General features: G+C 36.1%; 1 protein-coding gene across 1 annotated transcript in view; it reads right to left on the bottom strand.

The window, feature by feature from the left end:
• The window catches only part of SLC1A3 (solute carrier family 1 member 3), a 64,112-nt gene that overhangs the window by 11,533 nt on the left and 34,337 nt on the right, over positions 1-18,242 (bottom strand). The window contains exons 4-5 of the mRNA XM_083818490.1: positions 8,240-8,444; positions 6,794-6,836 (exon numbers count right to left, since the gene is read on the bottom strand). Coding sequence (XP_083674616.1) covers positions 6,794-6,836; positions 8,240-8,444 — 248 coding nt within the window. The remainder of the gene's footprint in view (positions 1-6,793; positions 6,837-8,239; positions 8,445-18,242) is intronic.

Consider the following 18,242-nt stretch of genomic DNA (forward strand, 5'->3'; position numbering starts at 1 on the left):
ACTAATTATTATTATTATCATTAAGGAAAGGATTTTACTTTAAATGGTTCCATTATGTAATGGGCAAATCAATTTCAAGATCTCAGTATGCTACTAAATCTCTACTTTGACAACCTGTATTCCACCAAATCATACTTTTACAAAGAGAAATATGTGCCCGGAATACTTCTTTCAGGGTTCAAAAATCCCTTCAGCCCTGTCCTGATTAAGTTCTTTTAAGCACAAAGAATACTAAATATCACTAGTAAAATGTATCTAATATAGCTCAGGATGCTAAATATAATTTTAAAGAAATGGAATACAGGTGTCAAGATTATTTAGCAACTTTGGATTTTTATTTCTTTGGTCCTGCCTACAAAACTCAAATATCAGGTCCAAGAGCTGTTGTATTATTAGTAACATTGGTAAACTATTGCACAGTCTTAGAGTATGTGAGTGAAATGGAGCTTATGGACTAAGATGGACCTGAATATCAACACCTAGCAACACCGACCTAAGTTTCTGTTATTTTCCATGCCTCAATAGTTTCGATGTACAATTACAACATATTTGCTGTATCTCCTAAAGACTTTAAGTCTTCCAGGATTTCAGGAAAATTTTTCTTACAGGAGATTTATGGAAATATTCTCAATAAGATGTCATAAGATGTAAACCACCATGGAGTTCAGATATTCTTGAGTTTTAAATTAAATTTACTTAAAAGCTTTAAGTCTTGTTCTGCAGTTAGAAGAGGCAGCTGAGCTGTTCAAACAGTGGGCTGGCATATAAAAGCATAGCTCTACTCCCTCAATGACTCCCATCCAATCTGTGATAATTTCTTCTCTGTGTCCATTCAGGTTTGATCTCCCCATGAGCCAGTGCTCTTTAAATTGGTAGGAAAATGATCAAGCACAAAGATGGCCAGTTTTTGTACATGCTATGGAGGTAAATCAGCTCACTGAGAAATCAGATGCGTGCCAGAAGTGGCGAAACACTGAGAGTGGGACTACACAGCCAGGGAAAGAGGGCATGGGATTACCTCTTTAAGTGACGGAGAGGTATTAGAGTTGAAATGGAAATTACCTAGAAATTAACAGCAAAGAGATTTCATTTCAGTCCTGACAGGAGTGTTTAAGTATTGCCTAATGCTATATATCAAATGCTTCTAATTATTATTTTTTTAAGTGTATGGATGTGATGGTTTTATTATATGTATATTTGTATTTCTGTTTCTCAGTATGAGAAAAACTAGGTAAAAATTCCTAAATGCAAATATCTGAGGTGTGTAATTTTTTGTAATTTGTAATTGTGGGCATGCAGATTAGAAAAACATGAAAAAGTAAGGTCCTAGTGAGGTCTGGAATTAAAGACTAACACTCTGCAGAATTTCCTAGTTGCATTTTTTTTTCCTCCCCTTCTTTCTCTAGGCACATCATAACTGACTTCTGCCTGATTCTCCCCCATTATCTTTAGATTACTCTCTCATTCCTATCTATATGAGTAGGCTAAAAAAACCACATGATATGGCTGCTAGACAGTGTTAGATGTGTGCTGGCTGCTTACTGTTGGAACAGGTTAGGAGATAAGTCATAAACTGCTTTTCTTTCAGTGTTACCACAATCTTAGTTTCTGCGAGACATCCTCCCCCCCATGCCGTGTCCCCTGTGTTGGAGCCACTGGACTCAACAATTACGATGGGGGACTGACAAAGAGTTGGGCAGCAAATACAATCACGTGAAGTTTCTGACTTTTGAAAACACAGCTAGAAATCATCTTAGGTTGCAATAGGCTTATTCCTTCATATTTTTTTTTTAGTATTTTTTTTTTAATTATTTTTTCATGCTGATCATGGAATTCTTTCCCAATGGGAGAATGTATTTGATTGTGTATTAGGTAGCTCTCTCTTTAGGGTTATAATATGGATTGTAGGATCTCTCCGCAAATTCTGTTTCCATTTCAACTACTACTGTGCACTCTGTGCACTACTGGTACACAGAACTCTAGATCTGTTCTGTTGACTCATCCTGTTGGTCAGACTTAAGTATTCAGAAATGTTAGCTTTAGCCCAGAGAGAACAGTCTTTCTAGAATCCTTCCCAGTGTGGAGAACAGCGGAGAAAGTGTTTATTTAGAAAGGCATTCAAAATGGGAATCTGAGCAACAGAATTAGAGCTTTCTTTGCTTTTATTACTTTATTTGCTTTATTTTACTTCATTATTTTTATCACATTTTTATTACTATTATTTTTATTTTACTTTATTTACTTTATTTTTATTACTTTATTTGCTGTGTCGCAGTCACTTGAGCTGGTGATTCTTTCATTATTGATAAATGAGGGTAAGGATAAATATGTGGATATGTCTGCCTTCCTATGCACAACATTGTCTATCAAAAGTCATGAGAAGATTCCTGGTGAAACAAAAGAAATTAAGAAAAACCAAATACAGGAACTGCAAAGGAGATATCTACCAAGGAAAAAGTGTAGGTTGAGGTTTATTCTTGTTAGTGCTTTTTCAGATGGCACTAAATGCAAAATACTTGAATGCTTGATAACTGCAAAACAAATTTTCTGTATGTGGAATGGTGAAAAGCCAACTGTTTATAGACAGTGATGGGGTTAAAGAGCACCTGCAAGAAGATAGAAAATGTCAAAGGTTTTGAACTAGGTGAGTAATAGCAGAGTTGATGATTAACACTTTGCAGAAAAACTTGTGACAGACATCAATTTGTGAGTTTTTATGAAATCCCTATTTGCAGGGAGATCTCTACTGTATCGTGCTGGTAATCAGGGTTATCCACGATTCTTGGAGATCTAAGTAAAAGTACTTAACTCTCCTAGATTTTTTTTAGCTCAAACTGACATTTTAACATTACATTACAATTCTGCATATCCTCATTCTTTTCCATCATTCAGTAATGGATGAAATGAGATAAAATTGCTCACATAAAGCAATCAGTAGGCTTAGGGTTTCAGATGAGCTGGTTATGTTTTACTAGATGTCTGCACAACTATACAGGGCTAAACAACATCTCTGTGATGCTGTCATTTCTGAGGTTGATCGGTACATTGTATCTCCAGACAGAAGCACTTCTGCCTGGTAAGACTTTAGATGCAAAATACTCACAAATTTTCCATTAATTCATGTATAGAAAGCAAACTAGAAGAGAGGCAAATACTATTTAATACATATTAGTACTAATAGTTTTTATGAGAAACCTTATCTGTAAGTGAACTATAAAAATTTATATCACTGAGCTGTTGAAAGGTTAAAATATATCTCAACCAGCCAAAATTATCATGAGGAATAGACAGTATATATTAGTATTGATGTCTGGATGTGTGATTTACAATTCCAATCCCCCTGGTAAGCATGAGTTAGGGAAAAAATATTAATGAAAAACAGCTCACAAAAAACACAGTTACTAGATGCACCTTTCCAGTTCTTTAAGCTTTGGCTCACAACCAGTTCCACTTGCTTTGTGAATACAACACAATGACCCTCCTCAAATTTGTAGAATGATTATTTTTCTCCTGAGGTCCCAAGTTCATTTTTGTTTCTTTTGTCTTTTTATGTATTCCCAGAGCACAGCACAAAGAATGACCAGTTATAAAGCAGTTTCTGCCTAACAAGCAGACTGCTCAGCCACATGATAGATAGCATCTTTGAATTTAGCAAAGAAAGAGAAATTAAAAGCTAATGGCTAGAACTGAAAGATAAATCCAAAGATTTATTTGCATATCCCCTAACTGGGGGTGAATATAGGGGTATGAAGAAGCTGTTGAACAAAGTTAACTAATTTTAGTTGTGTGGAATATTTATCTGCAGTCAGTCTTTTCAGATTCTCCTGACACCAATAAAAATCACAGCCCTCTGAATAGTGAAGGTAGCAACATATGTCATACGGAAATGACCAGCTCCACAATAGTGGTGAGAAACTGGTGAGTGGTGAGAAAGGAAGAGAAAAACCTTCCATTGCGTTCTAATTCAGATATCTGTCAGGAAAGAAACTTGCTTTTGGAAAAGGCAGAATGTGAGCATCTAATATATCAATAGATGTGATTCGAAAGTGGGGAGTGTATGCCAGTGATGGTTTCCACGTGTGCAAAGCTGTTGATCAGTATTATGCATCTGAGAGTAGAGAACTATGAGTATTCTTTGTATGAGACTGCAAACATGGTGTTGCAGAAGCAGATTAATAATCATCCTTCATAAATCTTTTAAGATACTTAAGAAAAAATTGATATGAGCTTTTGGAAAGAAAGTTTGGAGTCAGATGTACAAAGTCATCTGGATACCTATGAATCACAGACATACTTGTTTCTCCTGTAAAATGATTTAGTGTAACATGCCTAATACAACAAAAAATCAAAGTTTTGCTACCTGATTGAGAAGATAATACTACCAGTATGACTGATGTTTCAGTAAGCATATCTGCGGATGAAAGTCAGAAGAAATTTTCATTAAACATTTCCTGTTTATTGAACTGTTTTTAGGCTTTAGGCCATTTTTAGCCTTAAAGCTAAATTTAAGCCTTAAGTTTTTAGTCTTTAAGCCGTGAAGCATGTGAGAAACACAATATATGTGATATAAACAGAACCTACAGGACGTCTTTAAGAACTTAGATTTACAACTGCTAGTCACAGAGCTGAGTTTCCTGTTGCCGTAGGAAATTTTATTGAATGATTTTTATTTTTTTTACAAGCAATATATTAAAACTGATGAGCTAGTTCATTCCCACTACTCCTAATTTAAGATTTTTCCAGCATTTCACATTTAAGGTAATAAAGGGTAAAGATCTTACTCTAATTCCCAGTTTAAATTCAGTTATAGTGATTTCCTTGCCGATCTCTGCAATGGCCAATTCAATTCATTATTGTGCCTTACACTCTTTCTTAGATTTACACTGTGCCAGGGCATACTGACTATTGCTTTTGTTGGATATCTCAATACAAAGTGTTTCAACTTTCAAGTAAAGTAAAGTTGTAAAATTCAAATTGTAAATTCACTGTGTAAGTGAATTTCATTTGTAATTTTCAAGTTGTAAATTTCACTATGTGTATCTTGTGGCAATGTCATTCATAAAAACATCAACTGATACACACCCAGCATCTCAATTCAGCAACTTCCATAAGTTTGGAAGCTGGGCCTTCCCTTCCCAAATTTTGTAGTTCTTAAAATAACCTTATCCCTTGCTCAACTATTTCACTTCCCTCTTAATATTAAAACCTCTGTTCTACAGAAGTCCAAAGAGATTAGAGTTGTTGCACTTCTGTTGCAATCCCCACCCCCACCCCAAGAAAGAGAGAGAGAGAGAGAGAGAGAGAGAGAGAGAGAGAGAGAGAGAGAGAGAGAGAAAGAGAGAAAGAGAGAGAAAGAGAGAGAAAGAAAGAGAGAGAGAAAGAGAAAAAAAGAAAGACAGAAAGACAGAAAGACAAGAAAGAAAGAAAGAAAGAAAGAAAGAAAGAAAGAAAGAAAGAAAGAAGAGAAGAAAGAAAGAAAATTTTACTTTTTTTTTGTTGTCTTATGTATTTTTTATTTTCATTTATTACTAAGTCTTTCCTCTTTCCTTCAGGGTAGCCATAGCCTTCAGTAGAACCGAGGCCTAATGGATTATCAACAGCTAAAATCAATTCCCAAATATTTTTGCAATTGCAACTCAAAAGTCTGTATAATTGCTTTCACCGGTTACAGATAATAACTTCTGAACTTGACAGATTTATTAAAAATACTTGCAGCTAGATATGTAACCTTAAGCCTTAACTCTTTCATTATTTTGAGATGAAGATGATGTAATTTCCTGACTTCATTACGTTGTTCTTTTTTTTTTTTCCAGTCTAGGTTAGATCTTTGCATTTCCATACTGTCCTTTTACATCATTGTCCTGACTTCATTGTCATCCTTGCTAAAAACAAAGTGATAGTATTTGTTGGTTTTGGACCTGCATCTTGTTTATCTTTAACTTAAAAAAAATCTTTAATGTAGAAAGTCACTACTTTTTATTGGTCATGGTTTATGCAACTAAAGAAAATGTCACTGTTTCTTTTAAATTCTCTCCTTCTGTAAATCAGCCTGTCTTTTGGAAGTTTCTGTTTTGTACTCTTGCTTTTTGACTTCCACATTCCAGCTTACTTAATTTTTACAGCAATAACTGTTAAATATTACCAGGTCAAGATTTTCTGGGGGCTCATTATGAAGCAATTAGATTACAACAATAGGTTTCCATAATGTCCCATTTTTAAAAGAGGAATGTAACTAGTTACTATCATATATATATATATTTGTAGAATAGTTTAGGTTAAGCTGAAGCTAATTAGAAGGGAATATGGGAAGCAACATAGAAAGAGCATTCCTACCACAGGCAACAGGATGTCCCCTTTTTTGATTCGCTTATTGATGTCCACAAAAATTGTTGTCTCAGTTTCTAACCTATGCACATTTTCCACGAGACATTCTTGAACATGTTCCAGTCTTTGTATGACGGTGCATATCTTAGTATCTCCCAATTTAACAGAACACTTTTTCTGAAAACTAAATTCCCTTTAGTGAAGCTTGCTGTAGACTGATGAGTTTGACATTATGAAAAAAACATTGCTTTGTTTTGCCAGGTGGGTTTTCTTCCCTTCTCACAGTAAATACTGAGATGATAAGATTGAAAACAAAGATCAGACTTGGTTGGGGGTTATTTTGGTGACAGATATCAGGACACGTAAGATTTGTTTCTGTTGTACAACCATAGGCTATTATTAAAGAAAATGCTTTTACATTTAAATGTCTTGCTTTATTATATGTTTTAGATGGAAAAATATTTTTTACCTGTTTAAAGCAAGCTTCCACCAGATTTGGAGGGAACATATTTCTGTGAAAGAGAAAGAAAACAATATAAGAAGTAATAGGACTCTAGTAATACCTTAGGCAGTGGCACAGCTAACAATAGGATTGACCAACTAATTTTCAAAGGAACCCTAAGATGAATATATATTTATGCATACAATGAGTAGAGCTTTGCATACATCTTTGGCCTGGTTAGCTTTATCAGGACAAAATGCTGTAGGGTTGGATAGACCATAGACAATTATAATCTCTGGATCCAATATTGTATAGCAGGTTTTGTTATGAAGCAGGATATTAGCTATTTACCAAATGAACAAAGCTCTGTGTGTCCGTTCTGACTTTGTATTTATTAATTAAAGTTTGTATTTATTAATTCTTTCTGAATCCAGATTAATAAAGGAGTTATTAATATTTAACACTTTTCTACTTCTCAAACATTTTTTGCAGTCACATAGCACATCATGAATTTCATTAATCAATTTATTGCCTTGTGATTAAAAAAATAAATATTTCTGAATTTGGAGTATGCTTTAATAATAACACGGACATATAGTTACATATATGTGTGTATATTTGTTACATATGGGAGTCTGTTTGCTTTCCAGAATGGTGATATTTCTGAGGGAATTAGAGGCAGCCTAACTGAACAAATCTGGAGGAATCTGAGTGCAAACCTCTTCATGGGTCTTTCTGAAGTCCCCCTTCCTGGCAGCATGACTCTTGGAGGCCTTTCTCCATGTCTCTGGCTTCTCCAAATGGGTTAGTGGAACACAAAATTTTGGTGGCTTTACCTGTGGAAAAGCTCCTGAGTTCAAAACCTCAGCTTCCCTACTCCCTGGAATACATCTATGACATATTAGCTCTACAAAAGAGGTATTGCAGAGTCTCTGAGCAAGGAGAAAACAAGCTTTTATATCTGTGCCCCTCTATTTCAAGCATTTTATTTGCATGTTCCTGGAATTTATTTCCCATCCATATTATTTAACAAAGTTGAGTATATGCACGCAAATTGGCAGCTACCATTCAAAATTAAGATGAATAGCTAAATCAGGGATTCAAGTGAAGTGAGAACTGTCGAAAGTTGGAAGTAAAAGAAAGCAGAGGAATTTGGATAATAAGGATTGTGCTATGGAAAGAGGGGAAAAGACCCATGCAGAAAGCAGAACAGAAATGTTTCTTTTGTGTGTGAAAGAATCTTTCTTTCTTTGAATATTAAAAGCAGCTTCTTCCCTTGCAACAGCCTGATTTGAATATAAATCAACGTATTGTAGCATTGTAGGGGTTAGAAACAGTGATATTGCATAGCTGAAAGAAATCTGGCTAGTTTATACAGTCACTATCTACAATTATCCACTATTTTTCTCATGCAAATCTAAATATTACTGTTGTTGACATTGGTACAGAAAATGTGCAATATCATAGCCATACCTGATTAAATCAAGAAAGGCATCTGCTGCTGTCACTTGCACAATTTTGCCTTCTCTGTGCATGTTTTCTTTTGTACCTTTCCCAGGGTGGATGATGACCACAATGATTATACCAATCAGTACAGCAATGATCGTAGTACTCATGTAGTAGACTACTGCTCGGACTCCCATCTTCCCTGATGCTTTACTGTCCAGGGCAGCAATTCCTAGTAAATATAAGCACAAGCATGTTCACCTCATACAGTTGTGAGTAATGACTATAAACTCAGCATAATGAAAATAGGTTTGTGGGAAGAATTTTTAAGACCTTTACATTTAAAGCTATCCGGCATAAACCATCCCTCTTTTGCAGCTCATACTGCTACTGTTTTCACATCCCACCCTTAATACTTGCTGCCACCCATAACACCTGCTATTTCATTTTCTAGTATAAGAATTACAGCTTTTTGTGCTTTGTTTACATTTGTAAAAGGCAACGATTGTTGGTCTGACACAGTGTGGCACTCCCTAGATCCAGCAAGCCAATTTTTATCTTTTTATTAACATAGTTACCTTAATCTGAGAAATGTGCCTTAGAAATGTGCTTCACCTATCTGGTAATGGTAAAAAAGAAAACCGAGTGCTCTCAAGAAATGTTGATAATATATGCTACAATTAATGTCTATGAAGATTTTTCTTCAGTCCTTAATGGAATGACCTGAGTTTACCTCTGTCCCAAGCCATGGGAGTTTAAAATAGATTAAGTGCTGTTAGCTTGTTTCAGAAAATCCTTGCTATTTTATGAATACACATTTAGAGTCCTTTAAAAGCTTTGCAAAACTTGTGACATTAATCCTAATTCTTGGCTGTTCTTAATGTGTCTGGTCTAATGTGAATACTAGGGTGCTCAGTATGGCATCTGCTAAAGTATTTGTTCACCAGTTTGCACCAACAGGGCTGCACAGTGGTTTTTAAATGAAGGTGCAGTTCTGCCAGGGAAAGAGCTCTGAACCTCTCAGGAGTGTCTCATGAGGACTCTCAAATGGAAATGCTCCTTCTCTTTCCAAACAGGTGCAGTTACTCTTTGCTTACCTAAAATGACCCTTAGCACCTTCTCCTTAAAATTGCAAGTAGTCAGTAACTTCACCATTCTTGGTAGCTTTACCATCTGTCGTACACCAGTGCTGCCTCTTTTGGAATAATGCTTTCAAAGTGCAGAATGAAGAAAGGGGTCATGAAAGGATCTCTTTGCTGTATTATCTTCTCCAATGCACTCCTATATGGCACTGTCTGATCCAAAATTTTGCTGACCACTCACATATTTATCTAGGTGAATCCTCTGAATGTAGAGGATGTAATGAATGTTGCCCAGCTCCTGCTCTGAGTACCAATCTTAGAAGAGAAAACATTTAAAATAGGGCAAAAGGAGCAGGTGAACATAAATAATACAGAAATATAAAACCAGAATCATAACCTGGAAAAATAAAGTATTTTCTCAAAATGCTTTTTACTAGGTACATTGTACTTCTGTTTTCCTTTTAAATGAAGAAATACGTGCTACTGGAGTTACAGTGAAACTACTCTAGATAGTCACTGATGTAACTGGGGTCAAGGCTGCATTCCAGGCTCTGATCAGATCTTCAAAGTACAAAACCAATCTCATGCTTCATACTTACCATTTTCATTTTTCCTAGGGCTTGCCTGTTCTCTCAGTAGAAACCATTACAGCCAGTAAGATTTGTACCCACAAAATAAATTGCAAAGAGAGACCAGTAGATTTGCACCCTGAATGGCCTGATTTATGTGTTATTGTAACAGAAGAGTGAAGTGTTAGGAACACAGTAAGAAACTGAAAATAGAAATCCAACATTTGAAGCCCTGGATCCTTCATTTCTCTGCTCAGCTCTTCCATCAGTATCAGGGATGATAATGTTTATGGTAAGTTTACATTCATACATTTTGAAATTCTGTGAGAAAATTGGTAAATGCTACAAGTAATAAAAAGTTTTCTTATTTTTGTGAACAGGAAAGAAATCCTATAGCCAGTCTTGTGGGTGGATGCAGGATTGCTTATTTTTTTCTGAGTCCTCAAAATAATGCAAATGCAAAGTAATGCAAGTATAATTAACCAGTATAGAAAAATACAGCTAATAATTGTAGTAATGCAAGTATAATTAACCAGTATAGAAAAATACAGCTAATAATTGTTGCAGTCTTTCAGATCTGCTACTGAGTTGCACAGTGTTTATATCAGACAGCATTTGTTAGAAAATTTATGTTTAAAGCATCACTGTATAACAAAAAGAAATGTAATTTTAAAAGTGAAAAATGAATGCATGCATCCTAGTCCAGCCAACTTTGCTTTTATATATTTTAATTGCAGTTTTACATTTTTACTTGTTATTTCTAAAATAGAAGCAGTGGGTTGTACACTTTTTCATTTTAGCTGAGATCAGTTTTAAACTTAGTTTACATCTTAAAAATTGAAAGGTGAATTTATTCTATGTAATTTGAAAAAATAAAAAAAAGGAAATGCATAGATTTTAAATCAATTGGTTTCCAGAATCCTGCCATTTCCAGGTAATAGATTCAGGACCAGATGCTGAGCACTGCCAGTCTACAGGGTTCACAGGTGTATGAACCTACTGCTTTAACCAATTCTGATCTTTCTTTGTATTCCACACTCGATAGTAGGCTGAGCAGCCTACACTGCAAAAATCACTAGGAGTCAGAGTAGGGCATATCTTAACACTGAAGATTGCTGTGTTGAAGGATTAGAGCTTGTGATCCTATTTCTTTCTTGGACTGATTGTGGGATCAAGTGGTGAACTGTGTGTAACTGATATGTCAGGGAGCAAGAGTCATGCTCTTTTCTTTGTAAGCTGCTTTCCAGCTTGGTTTCCTATTATGTGCTCTGGCTGTGAATACATGGCCCCCTTGCTTTAGGTTGCTCAGTCTCATTTCTGCTCTTGCTTATCATATAAATGACTTCTCAGCTTGAAAGTAGGGAACAGCAGTTCCTCTCTTCTCAGGCTCTAACTGCTCATGGCATGTATAGCAGGAAGCATTCAAAGCAAAGTGATGGCAGGCGTACATATGAACAAAAGCTATATGAGGGGGAAGCAAGCTCTCACCTCAGAGAGCCATTACTGGGGAGCTACTGGGCAGCCTTCCCTCCCACCCACAGGAGTTAATGGGAAGCCAAGGATGGACATGCGGTACCTTCTAGGGCCAAAGTTGCAAAAGCTTCCAGCACACCAACAGCAAGACTTATCTAAAAAATATTGAAAATCTGTTCTTAAAACATGAGAAAATGAAGGGGTTTGTTTTCTTTCTGTTTTAAGATGTTGACAGGATTTCGTAGAGCTGAATGGGTCTCTGGAAGGGTCCTTAATGAAGAAGCAATAAAGTTCACTCCAAAGCTTTCATGTGTCACAAACCATTGTATCCTCAGTGTGTCTTTTCACAGCCAGCCAGCAAAACTCCCGTTGTCCCACAGGAGATGTATGTGCCCCTTTCATCCCACTCGCTGCTCTCTCCTCCCCGTGGCTGCTGGCTCCTGCCTCTCTGCCTCTCACTGCCTCCTCTCCTCCTCCTCCCTCCCCTTCCCCAAGGGGCCTGGGAAACTTTGCTGGGCCACCGGTCCCCATGCACAGGGATGCCCTGGAGTTGTCAAGGCAACCCCCAGCAGAGCGCCTGTAATTCCTCCTAGCGTGTGCTCGCAAACAACGTGAATGGGAATGATTTTTTAAGTGTTGATGGGGAGGGAGGGAAGGAAGGGAAGAAAGAAGGGGGCAGGCATAAGTCTGTGAGACTGCAAACAGACTCATACCCCTGCCTGTCCCCTCCCTTCACACACTCTTTTCCTCTCTTGAGAAATAAGTGATGAATCAGTCATGCTGTGGGTGAAATAAAGATGTAATAAGGAGTTCTCCTTTACCAGGACAAAAAGCAAAGCCTAAGTGGTTCTTCAACAAAGGTGTTGGGGAAGAAATGAAAATATTTTGGGACATAGAAAAGGCAGCAAGCAAGTAAGCAGTGTAGTTGCAAAAGAAGGAGAAAGAGAAAGAAAGGATGGAGGGAAAAGGAGAAAAAATCTAGTTAGGTGAATTTGCTAAATTTTGAATTGTTAATTTGATTGCTCTGATTGTTCAGTTAATTTCTTCATGGGTCTGCAAATTATCATGAAATGATCATGCAACAGTTCTCTTGAATAGCTACTATATTATTACTGGTTTCACGTTAATTATATTTTTATTGTACTTATGAGTCTAAATAATACAGAATACTGAAATATCTAAATCTGGAGGTGCCTCTATTGGTATTTGCTTTCCTAGACAAAAATTCTTGTGTTTTGTATAAGAGATATGTGCAAAACACTTTTAAATTTTGGTTACTTTAAAATTAATTTTGATGCACAATGAAGAAGATTTAAAATACATAAAATGATGAATCAGTTCTGAATGTGCATGTAGAACAAACTGTGCAGTATGGTCCTCATAAATATTCACTGATGCAAATAAAAAAGGAAGGTTTTGTGAGATCATTATTTTTTTTTTCTTATTCAATATCTTAGAACTGTACCGATGGTACTTTCTTGCTAATGTAGATTTTTGTATAAATTTTCTGAGACTGATGTTTCAGACTCAGTTTTTAAAAATAAAGCATTATGAACAGAACATCTTTTTACTGCTAATTATTTTCCTGTTTATTATTTGGAGTCTCTTCGTTAGGGAATTGCATTTGCTTGTTAAAGAGTCTTATGGTAGAACAGCGATAATGGCAACTGTTGATTCAGGAGTGTTGCCCTAATTTTGTTTCTTTTAGGTTGTCGTTCACTCTCCTAATGAAGCAGTCTTAAATGGGCTACTCCCGACCCCCTACATCTACTAACCACTGTGTGATGAGTAAACGCTCAGTATGAGACTGTAAGAACAATCTCTTTTGTGTATGTTGATGAGGATTTCTGGAAATGAATAGCACTGTGCAAGGTCATGGTAAAATATCCTGACAGAAAAATACTAAGCAAAAACATTATTTAGAAAAAGACAGTGGCAGTACTGCCTGACTTTAATTAACATGATTAATTAATCTCTAAAGCTTTATTCTAATAGCTGCTGAGCATTCCCAGAAAAGAAAAGTCAAATAATAGTTAAAGTTTTGACAATTGAGTCCTTCACAAGATCAGGGCCCATGTTAGTCCAAACTCAAGATTATTTCTTTTAGTAGCAATAGCAGTAGAAGAATAAAATTGCAAAGAAAAAAGCTAAATAATATTTTCAAAAACTTTATGTATTAGTGAAGTTAATGAATATTAAATTAATACAGCTAATGATTTCCTGAAACCCCATAAAGTACAAGTCTAAAATATAGTTCTGCATGCATTTTTGCATGAACCAATAGGACAAGCTAACCCCAAATCTCAATTTAATTTATTCTTATATGAATATGGAAATTTAAATAATGAAATTCTATGGTTTAATAATTTTTCCTGGTCTATTAAGAACATTTGACAAATCTCACAGGAAAAGTAGTAATTATGTTTGATCCAAAGTTACATGACTGTTATTAAGCCAAACTGACTAATGAAACCCATGGCTGGGATGTAGTACTGCAATATAATGAGCCAATTAAGTGTCTAGAGAGGCTCTTGAAGTCATGCCCCACAGCTTTGTAGTCCAACTCCACCAGAAAACTCTTTACTTTGTTTTTTGTAGGGTAAGTTTTTTTTGTCAGTCTTCTGAATCACCTCAGGATGGTGTAATATTAACACCAAAATTTTTACAAGGGAAGCAGAAGGAGAGCATGTCTGGGAGTCGACAGCTAGTCCTTTTGGCAGCTCTTTGCCATTACTTCAGGTTGTCTGTAGTGTTAGACCACATCCTTTGCTATTTGGTGGCAGTGCTTCTAAAGCATGTTCTGTGTTCCTCACTTTGCACTGTTTATCTTTAAGCTGTCTCTGTTCTCACCACACAGTTGAGCAAACAACATGCACCAGCTGGATGACAAGGAGAGCACAAAAGGTGTGTAAAAGAGCACCTGGGCTCTGGAGAGCTCTGGAGGGCCATGGCTTCTCAAGCCAGAACTGCCTTCCAAAAAATCTGCATAAAGATAATCCCAAGAATCCACATAAGCGCATAAGGTGTTGTGCCTTTCTCTGTGGATTCTTCACCACTAAAGTAAAAAGAAAGGTTGCATATGATGAGAGAAAAAAAAAAAAACAACTTCTAGAGGATTCCCACCCCACCATATGTATATATTTCTGGTATTCATAAAGCTATTGGTTTGAGTTACATCTGAATGTGGATGCTGGATACCTCTCAGTGATAACTGATGCTGAATCACTCTTAAAAATTCTGAAAGGTTTTGCACATGCAATAACACAGTGATGCAGACTGAACATCATATTCCCATTGGTCCAATACTTATTGACAGATACAGTGTACAAACTATGCTAGCAAATAGGTGTAATTTGTGCTTGGGGCAAATGTATTTCCTCCATCCCTTTCTAACTCTCACTAAGGAAAAATAGTAAATAACTGACCGTGTTTCTTTTGTCAGTATAGGCAAGTATATTATACAGTCTTGTTTATAAATTTCTCAAGCTTGAGTTTCAAATCAGTTGCTCATTTTACCTTAGCTGTTCTTGTGGTAGTTTATTCCACAGCCTTGCTCTCTTCTTACTTAGCTTGTTTCCACAATACTTTTCACAGTTGCACAAAAAACTTCACTTTCTTTCTTTAAAATTATTCTCTGTCTCAGGACTGTGTCAGTCACTGAAGGCAGGGAAGAATTCAGTAATCTTCCCCAGACGGTGGTTGTTGTTGCTAAATCATTTTAGACATCAAAGTATTACAGCCCCCAGTAAAAGGAGATACGTAAATAGCACTTAGATGCTGTATTTATTGAGTGTCAGTGATATTTCTGTTACTGAAGGGATATGCTGTACTATTCTGAAGACCATAGCTGATTTACTCTCAGGGGCTGCAAGATGCAAGAGTGTGTTTGGAGAAGTACATTTCCTGAAACTCACATCTGCCTGAGAAGAAGCCTGCTGTGGGTCTGTTTAGATACCCATTTAACTCTTCACATTATTCCATCTTTTGCTCACAGTATTGGAATGTGTCAAACAATATGCTTTTTGAAGGGAAACTAGGGAGTAATTTATCTTCTTTATGTGTGCTAAGCAGAGCAGGAGGTAGAGGCAAGCAGGGATTCACAGCAAGCCATGGAGCAGTGATTAGTAACAGCTGACAGTCTCAAACCAAGACTCTCTTTCTTTGGTTACCTCATTGTAATAACAGAGTACAAAGGACTGACTGTCTTCAAGCCAAGAACCAGAGACCCAGGAACACAGAAAATAGCAGCTCACTTTTTTTTTTTTTGTTTTGTTTTTTGGTAACAAAACACTGCTGCTACCTGTACAGTGCAATTCTAAAAAGACATCATTTCATATCCAGACATTTGGGCTAAAATTTCCAGTAAATAAGATTCTTGCTGGGCATAAAGCTACTCATTTTCATTATCAGGAGTGAAATAATGAGCACAGAACATTTGCTTAAGAAAAACATAATGTAACATGGTAAGTTATATCAGTTTGATCAGAAAAAAAGTTCATTGTATTAGCTGATAAACCAAAGCATGTTAAGACAGCTTGAATCCTACAGGACATGTTGTTACAAGACTGAAATAAATATGCTGGTAGTTAAAGCAGACTTCTACTGTATTCCTCAAGGATAAAAATACCACTTTTCACTTATTCTGAACATATTGCCAAAAATATCTACTTTAAACACAAAGCACACTGCATCCTGGCAAGATACGATTGATAGAGATACTCTTCCCTTCTGAATGTTGTTAAGCATGTTATATAGTACTCCATAAACTTCATTAAAAAGTACCTTAAAATACACGTGGAAGCTTTTAATCTGCTAAAAGGCAGGTCTGCGTTTTGGCAGACAGTGCCTGGAGCCCTTCAAAGACATGTTTTTGTATGTGCAGTACTTATTAAATAGCATTCCACAAACGTATAGGGCTTCTGTTATCTGACTGGCTCTATATCACGTGATGAAGCTGTAAACTATTTACTATGCTAACGCACTCCTGATCTAATTTAGCCGCTACTGAAAAACATAGTATGACATGCTTTGGAATCCAGATGTGAGATTAAAGGTATCCCTAAAGGAACAGTAGCTAGTAATGCAGTCTAATGTAAAAATGCATTTGCTTTTACATCTTTAGTATGTAATAGATGTCTGAAGAGGCACTTCTATCGAACTGCTATAAAAATGAAATTAACACAATTCTAGTCAGTGAAGTGCAAGATTTAAAAACTGGAAAATTAAGGTTGCTTGACTTAAAAAATTAGAAGTATAAAGGTAGAGATAGATAAATCTTTGTTTGCAAACTGACATAGGATTTGAGGTACAAAAGCTGTACCAAATACTTGTACCAATCTGTGATTTATTACAGCTCTAAGAAGGAGGCGTCACCTCACTCAAAAGGTGATCCAGCATTGATGGCCAGCCAATTTTTGGCTGTTCAATAAAACTTCCAATAATACAGTGATGGTATTTCTTATTTGGATGATTGCACACTAGAAACTGAAACTGATTAAGTTCATGCAGCAGCCATCATTTGGAAAGAAGTTTTGCTCACTTGGATGTGACTCAACTAAGATTTGAACCAATAGTGATGTGCTTCTAGTCTGTATAGTAACAACCTGTCCATCAGGTTTCTGCTCATATTTTAATTTTGGCGAAACTTTTAAAACATTGAGACATCATATTTCTTTACTAACTCAGCAATACTAAGGTATTTTGGGAAAGAACTGCATGACATTGCCTTTAGATATGTTAGCAACACATGATTTTTTTTGGAATAATCTGAAGTTACAGTAGTAACTGCCCACTCACAAAATAATCTGGTGTATTTTGTTGTTGTTGCAGTAGCTAGAATTTATCTTTGGTTTGTTAATAATCAAAGCTCAGCCGTCTTTAATAAATCTTTCCAGTGACAAAGCACTGATTGGTTCTTCTGTGTCCAACCCCAAAGTGATAAATTTTCAATTTGCTTTCAAGCTAGCAGTTTAATCGTCTGGTGCGGTTTTATCTATTGATCTTGCACAGAATTTATCTGAGCTGCTCATGGAGCTGTTGCTTACTGCTTTGTCTGTGATACAGACACTATGCTGGTGTTTACATGTTCTTGTAATCCTTTTAGTTTATTATATTATTTCCCATTTTTCAGGCATTTTTTTAGTGTGTACTTTTTTGCAACACTGTGTATACTTTTATAAGTTGTTCTTGACTGATTTTTGCTGTGCTCCCTGACTTTTCTCTTCTCACATCTCAGGTATAATTTTAATTTCCACCAAGTTGTAGTGCTATCTGCATTCACTTGAAGCACCATAAATCAACTTGAATGGAGCTCCACACTGCTGTTGCCGGTCTGTTCCCCAAACTGATTTTAAAATATCTGTTATCTATCTATGACAGTTAAGTCAGCAGTTTAGACATAACATTCTCTCAGTTTGGGGAAGTTTATCCTGAAAGACATTGCCACCAATACCACAGCGACTTTGGTGCAGCACCTAGTGTAGTGGGGCCTCAGTCTCTGATACTACAAATAATATGTACTGCTAGATAGTAATATCTGTCTGTGTCAAAAGGAAATACACAGGATTGGTCCTTACCACCTCTTTTATGTCACTATTTGCGTTAGAATTTGAATTTATTTGACAATATAGATTATATTAGATTCTCCTTTTTCAAAGAATAACATTAACTTGGATTTGATAAGAAAAAATCTGCATATTTTTTGCATGCCATCAAGACCTGAATCTTCTTTTAATAATGAATTGAGAAATAATATGAGACTTCCTTTATCGAGTATACAACACCTGTTTGAAGCATATGGGATTCAATGCAGACATCATGGCAAAGAAAATTTTAAAGACACTTTCAATTTTATGAACTGGCAGCTTTTTAAAACACTACTTATAATCTGCCTGCTAATATTTTAAT

The sequence above is a fragment of the Anser anser genome (genome assembly GCF_964211835.1).
Source record: "Anser anser genome assembly, chromosome: Z".
NCBI lineage: Eukaryota > Metazoa > Chordata > Aves > Anseriformes > Anatidae > Anser > Anser anser.